An 11533-nucleotide genomic window follows, 5' to 3' on the forward strand; every position below is an offset into this window, starting at 1 on the left:
CACCTTATAAAATGTGATGCTCTGTTCAGATGTAAGATGGTGTTAATTTCAAATATTTCACTTATACCAAAGTTGAGACTTGTTCCAAGACAGAAATAGTAATCATCTTCATTGTGGGCCTAATTCATAATGAGAGAGATGTTAAGAAAGCATCTAAAATTATCTCAAATTATCTGAATCATCAGGGACGCTGTCAAGGTAAGTGAACAAAATTCACACTCCACAAGTACTCCCGGCCCAGTGAATGGTACATAATTTATTTTACGCATCTTTGCCAATCCAATTCAATCTGCAGCCTGTGTCTTAACAAAGGAAGTTACTCTGACTGGAGACATGATCGCTGCTCTGTAGCAATGAGCCTGATTCTTTCTCTCCATAATGAAGCTATTATTCTCTATAATCTTGGACAGCCAGAGGGACCTGCTATAAAATATTCAAGATTGATGGGTTGCGGGGAGTGATGTACGTGATGAGCTGGCCCGCTGAAGGGCAGAAGAGAAGAGAATTTACTGCCCTCTAATTTACCTTATTTTCACACTGAATTGCTGATTGGATAGATTCAAGGAGAATGATCATCATGGGTTTCTTTAAGAGCGTATTAACCTGGTTGTTGCAGGTATGGGATTGCTCTCAAGAGATGATTGGAGGAGTCTAAAGTAGCCAGAAATGAACGTGCTCTGGCAAGAAGAAACACAGCTGCCATTTCTTCTCTCTTCCAGGGAGTACAGGAGTAGGTTTACAAGCGAAGAAACGCTGATGTTCTGCATGAGGGTGATGGTGGGAGTAATCATCCTCTATGACCACGTCCATCCCGTGGGAGCTTTCTGCAAGACATCCAAGATCGATGTAAGAATAGTTATGAACTCTGCTTTCTAAGTAAGAGCTCGTGAGTGTTGCACAACAGACCTTGCTTCTCTCTCTCTCTCCTCCGTTCCCCATTGAGAGGGATATCTCCCAAGGGGCAAGCCCCCTCGTGGCAGCCGTCCTCATAGCAAGAAGCCCAATCTTTTTCATGTGCTTACAGCCAGACATCTGATCAAAAAGCACAGCAGAAGCACAGAGACACTAATCCCCTCAGCCGGTAGAGGAGCTGAGCAGATGAATAGTCACTTAGCTGCAAACTTCCCCTTCAACGTATCCGATGTGCCATATGAATATATTTTTATGTTATAGGCATCTTAAAGTTAGCGGCATTGGGAGATACTGGATTGCAAGACAATGGCAAGATATGGCCACATTTCAAACAGTATTCCAACTTCCTGTCCTGCCGCCCCCAACTGGTGGCTTCACCCAAATGCCATGCCTTTTCTTGTCATCGGGGTATACTTGAGCCCTTTGCCCTGCCCCGAGTCCCGTCCCTTCTTTCTGATGTGGGGATTCTTTTAAGACACTCCACGAGTGTCACCTCATCCAGGAGCACATCTCTTGTGTCCTGCATGCTTAGAACCTCCCTTCTCCTCTGGCCCCAGAGCACTTAGCATTCTGGATTTTCTGTCTGCAGCATCAACCCAATAGTGTATCTCATGTGTTAATATAAAGCCTTTTGGGGGCACCTGGGAGGCTCAGTCGGTTAAGCATCCAACTCTTGATTTCAGCTCAGGTCACGATCACATGTTCGTGAGTTTGAACTCCACATCGAGCTCTGTGCTGACAGCACAGAGTCTGCTTGGGATTCTCTCTCCCTCTCTCTCTCTCTTTAATTCCCTCCCCCCACCAAATAAATAAACCAAAAAATACATATAAAGCCTTTTAAGGGCAGAATGGGACCTCTTGGTATTAACTTATTCTGACAATGCTAAGTTTGGGCAGCACACTCTGTTTTTACTCAACTGCACAGAGCAGCATCTCTGATGCTTTAGTGCTGTGCCAACAGAAAGTCTTCATGCCCAGAGGGACCACGAGTCAGAAGGATGTAAGGAAATTTATCAGTTAGAAATGCAACTTGGGTTACTTATTTTGCAGTTCTCGCCTCCTAGCACAGCTAGTCATGGGTCTTCATAGAGTATTATTTTTAGGGCAGTGATTTGTGTTTGCCAAGAAAAAAAGTGTTTAGTATAAAAAATTAGGAAAATCTAGGAAATCAAAATACAGAATGTTAAATGTATCTGTAGTAACCTTACCACAGACAGATGACCATTGTCGATATGGCAACATATCTTCGTCCCTTCTTTTTATACGGATGTTTGTGTAGATGCATGTGTGTACCTAACAAATTAGCACCCTGCTATAAATGCTCTTTTAAAACATTTATTTGCATAACAGTATAGCATGGATTTTTTTTTCATACCAATAAATATTTTTACTGTATTCTTTGTGAGGCTTTAACATTTTTTATACTATGGACTGAGTATAAATAACTCTTAATAACTCCATGAATATCATTTGAATGTGGATGGAGTTTATTACGTGGTAACTCACGGGACATTCTCATTTACCAGTGCCATTTGGTAACTTGTCACAGAGTCAAAAAATAAAAATATACTAGGTACAATTATGTCTTGTAACCCTAACCTTTAAATAGCTTGTCCTTGCTTGTCATTTACTGAGTCTGGTGAGGTCGTAAATATGATATAATGTTAAATCTAACCACACATAGTCTTCATGAAATGTATTTGTTCTTCGATCTCACTAAGAAAGCTTTGTTCCTACTGAAGTCTGCATGTTTCTCCGAGAAAGTTTCAGATTTACCTAACGCAACATGTGTTCAACATGGGCCATTTTCTTTGATGACATAAAGGAGCTCCTTCAGATGCCAGTCTGCTGCTAAGCCAGCAGCTACATGCACTGGGTTTATAAATCCTTAGGATATCATCAACTGTGAAAAGACAAGCCTTTATTTGTGAAACCCTGAGATGCATATTGTTATATGCACTCACGAAGAAAATGCTCTGGAAACCCAGACGAGGGAGAAGCTGATTCCGCTTAGAGGAGAGACAGAGGGTGATGTTTGAGGTGGATCTTGGGAAAGGGGTAGAATTTTCCCAAGTAGAAAGAGGGAAGGAAGAGTACTTCTGGAGGAATGAATCATCAGAGAAAAGTCACCGAGGCCCAGAGGGGTTGGGTCATTGAGAGAACAGATGCTACCCTTGGGTTCCAGGAAGCCAGGCTGAAGTGAGGTGGTGTTTTCTGCTGATTTCCTTCGACTTCTGTAATAATCTGATAAGGAATCACTCCTTAACCCCGGTCTCCAGCCCAAAGCTCACCAAGAATTCCAGACCCAACCTCCTCTGGACACCTGAAACATGGCTGGCACCAAATCAAAGACAATCCTTTCCCTTACAAACCTGCTTTTCTCCTGGGTTCCTGCCTCAGGTGTTTCATCATCTTCTGACCCGACATCTAAGCTGGAAACCAGCAATTGTCCCTTGGAGCCTGGAATTATTTTCCTCCTCTTCTTTGCTCCCATATCTTATCAGTCACCGGGTCCCGTGGACTGGACGGACCTCGGATCCATACTCCTGCCTCCCCATGATTCTCCATGTCACTGCTGCTCTCACGCTCGACAACCTCAGGGGCCCTCACTGACCCTTCCATCCTTAGACTTGCATCCTTCTGATCCCTTCCTATATTGATGACATTGCTAGATTGTTTAACACCTGCCAGGGGTGTTTTCTGCAGGCAAAGGCCTGCCAACTCCTTAACATGCTATTAAACTCTCACTGGATCTGGGCCCGACTACATCCCTGGTTGGGTCGTATTCACACCCAAGGCTTTATAATCAGGCTGAGACAGAACTAGAAATTCCCAAAGAGCAGCTACTGCTCTTCTCCCCTTTTCAAGTCATCATTGCTCTTCAGGCATGTTTTACAAGAACACTTTTCACACTGCTGATGAGCTATTTCTCTCCCTTCTTCCACTAGACCATGAACTCCACTGGGAGAAGGACCAAATCTGTGCATCCCTGAACTTGATTCCATCCTTGCAAGTGACACATACCTGGCATGTTTGTAGCCTACCCCCTCCCTGCACCCGTGACAGACATCTCTGATTGCCCATGGCATTTCTTTCCTGATGAGCCTGTATGTGACTCCCAAATGATTCTCAACCCTGTGCTTCTGGCTACCTCCATCAAGCTATCAGGGTCCATTAGGCCATAAGATAAAGCTTCCTACATACCAGAAGCATACCCACAGAAAATATTTATAAGAAACCATTATAAAAGAGCTCCTTAGTCTCCCCAACTTCTGAGTTGTGAACTTCTGAGTTGAAGATGAGTGATTGTATTTTTTGCAGGGAGATACTTCCTCTGTCAAAAAAAATTTCAGGCTATGCATAATGGAATGTGATCTCTATATATGTATCTTTCTTACACTTCCCAAATTTTGAATAAATTATATTCCAAGGGCACACAAAAAGACCAAAAACTTGTGTAGGTCCACGCAGGTACTAAATAACGCAAGAATGGAGGAACCCCAAGGAGCCTGCCTCCAAGCACGCACATTCTTAACCTGTGAGCTTCACGAGTCCTCCCCTGATCTAGTGAGGGAGACAGATTGATCTGGGTGCTTCAGTCTCCAAGGCTCCCTGATAAATGCCAGCCTACTATTAGGAACACAAAGAGGTGGTGGTTACTTCTACCTGGTGAAGGTCGTGAGGTGAGATGAGTCCTCCTGGTGTTGGTCTTTAGCTGTGTCCGTTCAAAAAAAGAGAAAAAGAAAGCAAAGAAAAAAAGTTAAGTGTTTGCCAGTCCATCAGCTAAAGGAGGAAAAGCACCCTGGAAAGTGGGATGGCAGAAAAATCATCAGGTTTGTCCTTGAGGCAGTCAGTCTGCACCGAGCAACCACTGAGAGGAATGCCCTGCATGTGGCTCTGGAGTGCGAGCCAGGATCGCGGCCTCGATGCCAAGATCACGGCCTCGATGCCAGGATCACGGCCTCAATGCCAGGGTCACAGCCTCAATGCCACACACGTGAAACGTTCAATGGCAGTAGAGTGTGAGAAGTGATACACAACCTCTAGAAGTGCCCAGAGGCGACCTCTCGCTAACGTGAGGGATTAGGAAGGTCTGCTGGTCGTTTCTGTGTGTGATTTCTCCAGGCAGAAGTAATGTGATCTGATCATGCACACGTGGTTGTTTGAACAGATACTATCATGGACGCAATTGCTGTAGTATTAACAAAATGCGGTGCTTTCTCCTCCTAGATGAAAGGCTGCATAAAGGTTTTGAAGGAACAGGCCCCGGACAGTGTGGAGGGGCTGCTGAATGCCCTCAGGTGAGCCTCAACCCTGCGCCCCTTCCGAGAGACTGCGAATCTAGATGCTGTTAGGGACCTGGCACTGGAGCACCAGGCAGAACCTCGTGCATGTCTTCACACGTTTAATCTTTCCAACAACCAGCTGAAGTCAGCATCGTTTTTATCATAGCCTTTCTACAGAGGGAAGAAACTGAGATGTAGGGAAATCAGATAACTTGCCAAAAGTCACCCGGCCGAGCACCAAGCTAGAACCTAACCCTGGGTCTGTGTGACCCCACGGGTCATGGGCCTAACTGTGGGCCGCCGCGCTGCTTTATGGTAAGTGGGGACTCACCGGAAGAAGCTTCCCGAGTCTCACTCTCCCCTTCACCTGGCTGCACATGAGAACTGTGGTGGACTTTTGCAAACACTGAGGCAGAATTTCCAACCCAGACCGAATGAATTCGAGTCTTTGGGGTGGGGACTTGGGCATCCGCTCTGTGTTTGTTCTAAAAGCTCCCTAGGAGTCTTGCATACACAGCTGTGAATGAAAACCCTGCTCTACCTTATCTTAATACCCAGTTTTTGGCAGCGGTGGCCCCTTTCAGCTTCTCCCTGCCAACCACTAATGCCCAAGCAGTCTCTCTCCCAAGGATACGTGTGCTTAATACACTCTAGAGAAGGGATGCTTATTTTTTAGCTATGACACATCTACAGGAATCTCTGGAATCACACTACTGTGTAAATCATTCCTGTGCCGGATTGCAATCTGGAAGGTTTATGGTCCTTGCTGCCTTATTCATCTTTGATTTTCCCAAGTTCCACTCAGTGTTGTGCATGCAGTAAATGTTCAATAAGTATAAGTGGAATGGATCAATAATCTTCTACCTACATACAACACTTACGTCTTATTCTCCACTCCCGAGCACGTTCATCATCACAACTCAGAGGGAAGGTGATCTATTATCCCCATTTAATAAATGAAGAAACAGCCACACGTGAAATGAATGAAACTGAGGTTGATGCTATTTTGTGGAGTTGCTAGGTCATCATTCTTCAGAGCAGATGCAACATTAACACGGGAGCCTTCCAGATTCTGTGCGTGAACCAAGCGTTTCTCCACTGGTGCCCACTTCACAGCAGGAGGGCTTCCCATACACAGTGAGACTCTCACGTCTGATTTTTAAAAAAAAATTTTTAATGTTTATATTTATTTTTGAGACACAGAGAGACAGAGCATGAGTGGGGGAGGGGCGGAGAGAGAGGGAGACACAGAATGAGAAGCAGGCTCCAGGCTCTGAGCCGTCAGCACAGAGCCCGACGTGGAGCTGGAACCCACGAACCGCGAGATCATGACCCGAGCCGAAGTCAGACACTCGACTGTCTGAGCCACCCAGGCGCCTCTGATGTTTTCTTATTTTTTTTTTTTTTAGCTTTCCAGCTTCATTGAATCAAGCAAGGTTTTGTGAAAAGCAGGGCAGTCGCCTCTGAGTGTTGGCGTTTGTGGCTTCTGTAGATAGTGCAGTGAAAGAAAGGAGCACAGGCTTTTGGGGCAGACTCATTTGGGTCCAAATCAGAAACCACGCATGGTTCACAAATCGTTGTCAGATCTGGGGTCTGAAATGGGTCATTTAAACCTCTCTGAATCTCAGTTTTCTCGTCTGTAAAGTGGAAGCAGTAACCTCTCCTGCAAAGTTAGTGAGTGAAATGAAAACTGACATGAAATGTCTAGGACGTGGTCAAGGTTCGATTACAATTTAATTCCCTTTTCTTCCCTTTTCATAAACCATTCCTATACCAGCTTAATGTGAGGGTGCAGATGTGCTGCCTGGTTTTGTTTGTTGACCTGCGTTTGGGCCCTCTTGTGGTGGCAGTGAGCATAGGAGTCCCCAGGAAAGTAGAAAACCATCGACGTTGAAGTTTTGGGTAATGTTGCTAGCCGATCCATATGCTGAAATTTGTAACTCAGCAGGGTTAGCCTAGATGGTTGAGATCCTGCACTCATTGACGTGACGTCTACCTCCCCGGAAAATGGAATAGCTTATATCTCCCCCGTGTAATTCTTTGATTAGACAAAAGTCTCCTTGTTGAATAAACCACAATACAAAGTTCCTTTGGAAAGAAGAATCAAATATTAAGTCTGTCTGAGAATACTCTGGGCATTGAAGTGTGGTTAGTTGTCTAAGGCACAAGCCCCGGGTTGATTTATAAATATCAGTTGTGTCTCTCAAGGTCAAGATGGGCTGAGAGTCATCCCTGGCACTCTGGCAGGTGCTGTTTACACACTGACCCCCAGTGTTTTCTCTCCATCCAGGTTCACTACAAAGCACTTGAATGATGAATCGACTTCCAAACAGATTCGAGCAATGCTTCAGTAGAGCTCTGCTCAAAGAAGAGGATCTATGTACTGACCTCAGAAGATGTATATGTTTACATAATTTAATACAGATCGATGTTAATACTTGTGTATTTACATAACCGTTTCCTCCTTGTCACTGAAATACACGGACCTTAATTTGTATCCTGACTGACTCGACCCAGCAGAGCATAAATTGACTTGAGAGCCTTACCTTTGATGTCTAAAACAAAATCCCCTTCTCCAAAGTCAAAATTTGGAGATTTCGATCTTTACTACTGGAGTCCTTTAACTACACCTGTAACAATCTGAAATTCCTAATAGTTTGTGGTAGTGTTTTAAATCTAGATGTGTAATCTCTCTGGGAAGTATACTTATAGAAACATGAAGTATTTGATTTCCTGTGTCAGCTTGGCTACAAGAAACACAACTGTTATCCTGACAGAGGGAGAGAGGAATCCAAGAAAAGAAAAATGCATGTGAAGACACAGATTCAAGTGTTTCGAATTCAGCACGCCCCCTCTCTCTCCTCAGACTGCAGACCACATGTGCAGCTTTTTTGTTTGCACGTATTTATTCTGGATTTATATTCCTCTAACGTTCCCTTTTGATTCTTCAAGAGGAAAATCACCTGTGCTTGAATCAGTTTGTGAGAGAGAAGTGAGAATAGACAGATGTGCTGTCATAGCTGAGCTGTGAAAATGGTTGTCTGGGAAGTGGGGGACGGGTTGGGAGGAAGGACACACAGGCAACAGGACAGTCATCTCTCCGCTTCAACCCTTTGGCTGTGAAACTGTAGTAATTTTGATGACATTCCAGTTGTCTGTGGGGTGCTGGGTACACAGTCCCTCCTAAAATGGGCCCTGTCCTCTGGGGACCATCCATACGGCAACAGAGGCCTAGGGTACTTCATTGATTACCAGGAAACTGGGGAATTCAGAGAGGGGAATCCCTGCATTTTCCAGTTCCCTAATATTTAAAAGGCAGCTCCTCCCTGACCACACTGCTGGCTGGTTGGAATGTTTAAACCTTTGGTCTGAGTACCTGGGTTGAGTCCTAGCCTTACTGATCCATGGTGTGAGCTTTGAAAATACACTTAAGCTCTGTGTCTCACTTTCCTCATCTATGAAATGGGCAGTTAAAACAATCTCCAAGAGCCCTACAAGGCAATGAGCCAATAAAATGGCTGACTCTTACATGCTTCCTTAGTAAAAAAAGGCCAGGAAGCATCACCCCATCTTGTCTTGATGATTGAATATATTTGAATATATGGCAAGGCCTAGAGTCATCCTTTCTGCAGATCAGAGCTTGGAATGGAATCTTAGAAATCTCTCGTCTCAACCTCCGGTACAGAAATGAGACAAGGCTGAAGTCAAAGAGGATCAACTCCATGTAGGACTAGAACCCAGGATACCTCACTCCTGAATCTTCCCCTGTTCACCATGTGGCCTATGCATACATACTTTAAGATGAGACTGGACACTTTTAAATCAGCCTTAAGTCTGGTTTATATTATTATTTGCCTATTTCTGATAGAAGGAAAGAGTTGCCCAGTGATTGATAATCCCAGAAATTGGGCCTGGGTACATCAGGGTTTCATTCACCATGTTCCAAGGAATAACTTGTAGACACAATTGACTTCCAGACTTTAGTGTCCAGATGGCATTCTCTTGAGTCTTCCAAAAAAAAAAAAAAAGGGAAACATACTTTTTTTAAATTTTATTTTATTTTTAACAATAACAACAAACCCAGTCAAGTGGCAGAAAAGATTCTCTGGTTTATATCTACATGTCAGTCAACAGAGAGAGAAAAGACCTTTTTCATTGGAGCTTTTCAAGCTGAACAAGTACAGCTGCCTAGATGGGGGGGTTCTCTCATCAGAACAGAAATGCACTTAGATGGCCTTCACGACCTTTTCAAGCCTAGGGATTTTAATACCTTAGAGGAAGCCAGAAAATGGGGTAACAATGGATGAACAAATTCATTGATTATTCAGCTTAAGAAATCTTCTATTTGGCAGCCACGTGTTATCTTTGGGCAACAACTGTCAAGAATTATAGAGGCGCTCAATGTTTATCATCATGGAGTCCATTTTTTTTCCTTTATCGGGTGAGGAGCTTAAGTCTTGGAGAGAGGAAAGGACTTGCAGAGTAAATAGTTGAGCATATTTATAATTTTTAATTAGACTTTTTATCAAGTGGGACCAAACATATGGGAGGGGCTGCTGGCCTGCCCCAGTTTAGCCAGGCTGCCTTGTTTCAAAGCTAAGATTCACCCGTACATGGATTCTCAAAAGTCCAGGGCCTGAACTATTGCCTATGATTATCAGGAGGACAAGTTAATTGAATGTCTGTGATCACTAAGAGGTGATGGATCTCTGGTCCACTCCAGAGCTACTGTGGGAGACAAATTCTTTTAACAGACTGTCCTCCAGGCATTAGGAGTCCTTAAACAATCATGATTTTTTTTGTGTGCTGCATGCACATGTGTTCAAGATCCATGGGGTGGTTTAGGGGAAAGTGCTAGCCACAGTATCCATGTCAATGTTAATTCTATTTCATATTTGATGTTTCATAGTTTTCAAGTAAACAGTGTTTGCCATTACTCAGATATTTATTTTTGGGCAGGCAACAGGTGAAAATTACATTTCTCAGATGCACTGCTGCTTTGGCATCATAACTATGTTCGCAGAAATTTTTCATCCATCACTAACAACAACTAATAGAAAGCAAGTGGCAGTGAGTGTTTTGAATTGTGGTAGCCCATTAGGGCTACAGTACTGATTAACAACCAGAAAGAAAGTCTTGGATACTATCTTTTAACTGTTAGTTAATATCATGCTTCATCATTTGCTTCTACTCATCATCATTATATCAAGACATTAATGGTAAACTGAGGTTTTTATACATCATCACATTTAGGTTAAAAAAAAATCATGCTTCCTCAAAAGAAAAAAGAAGCCTACCCAATCTTGGAATCCAACTGTGCAGCAGAATTCAGAGAATTCTTATTCAATCTTGTACCCAAACAGCAACAAACTTTTTAAAAAAATATTAACGATAAAGAGTGGAATTTTATCCTAAAGAGACAAAAATTTTGGAACCCAATTTCCCCATTACATCTATCAAGGCTGTTGCATACACAAAGCTGTTTTAAAATTGTCATATGTTGTTTGCTAAAGTCATTGTGATTTTTTTTTGCCTGCTTTGCCTCTTTTTGTACAGAAGTTTTGAGTGTGAAATGAAAATTAAAGTTTGGTACATATATTTAAAAATATACCTCTATTTTTATGATGTTCAAGTTTGAGTGGGTAATAAGCACATGATCATAGATATTTGCTGAACATCTATACTTGCTAAATACCTGCTTTGGGTACCAGCAAATCACACCATCTGCCTTTCGCCTTCATCATATACAACATAAAATACTTACAATGTTCTGCTCTTGGTACCAGCTGTATTTATTCATTTTAGCAAAGATCATTCATTATAAAAAAGACATAGAATAAACAAACATGATTGATATCTAGAGATGCATGAGACCTATTTGTTCAAGGATGCTAAGAATTCCTAATAAATACCCATGTATTCTATTTTTTTAGTGCAGTAACACTTTATGGATTCAGCAAAGTCAGCCATTAACTTATTCTATATAAGTACAATTTTCAGGCAACTTAAGCCCTAATGCAATTCTTTTAAAAATTGAATATGGAAATTTTTAGGACATCCCTGCACCTTTGAAGCTTTTCACCTGAGACCTAATTGTGTGTGCTATCAATAGGTCAGAAAAAGACTTTCCATGGTGCCTTATACAGAAGAAAAAGGCACAATAATTAGGATGATTTGGAGCTCTCAAAGGGAAATGAGTAGAAATGGGAAATTTTCTGTAAATAGAAACATTGACAGATTATAAATGGACAAAAGCCAGAAGGAGAAAGAAGGAAAGGAACCAAAGGTGAGAGAGAGACCCTAATTAAATGAGTGTTGAGAGTCAAGAGAAATGA

The 11533-nt window shown here is 42.6% G+C and overlaps 1 protein-coding gene across 5 annotated transcripts in view; it reads left to right on the top strand.

The window, feature by feature from the left end:
- CYRIA (CYFIP related Rac1 interactor A) overlaps positions 1 to 10806 on the top strand; it is a 107650-nt gene extending 96844 nt beyond the window's left edge. For all 5 annotated transcript variants that reach the window (XM_047853031.1, XM_047853030.1, XM_047853028.1 and 2 more), the window contains 3 exons: positions 720 to 846; positions 5143 to 5213; positions 7489 to 10806. In XM_047853031.1, the coding sequence (XP_047708987.1) occupies positions 720 to 846; positions 5143 to 5213; positions 7489 to 7552 (262 nt within the window). In that variant the 3' untranslated portion in view covers positions 7553 to 10806. The remainder of the gene's footprint in view (positions 1 to 719; positions 847 to 5142; positions 5214 to 7488) is intronic.
- The last annotated feature ends 727 nt before the right edge of the window (positions 10807 to 11533 follow it).

Source organism: Prionailurus viverrinus, chromosome A3 (assembly GCF_022837055.1).
Source record: "Prionailurus viverrinus isolate Anna chromosome A3, UM_Priviv_1.0, whole genome shotgun sequence".
Lineage (NCBI taxonomy): Eukaryota > Metazoa > Chordata > Mammalia > Carnivora > Felidae > Prionailurus > Prionailurus viverrinus.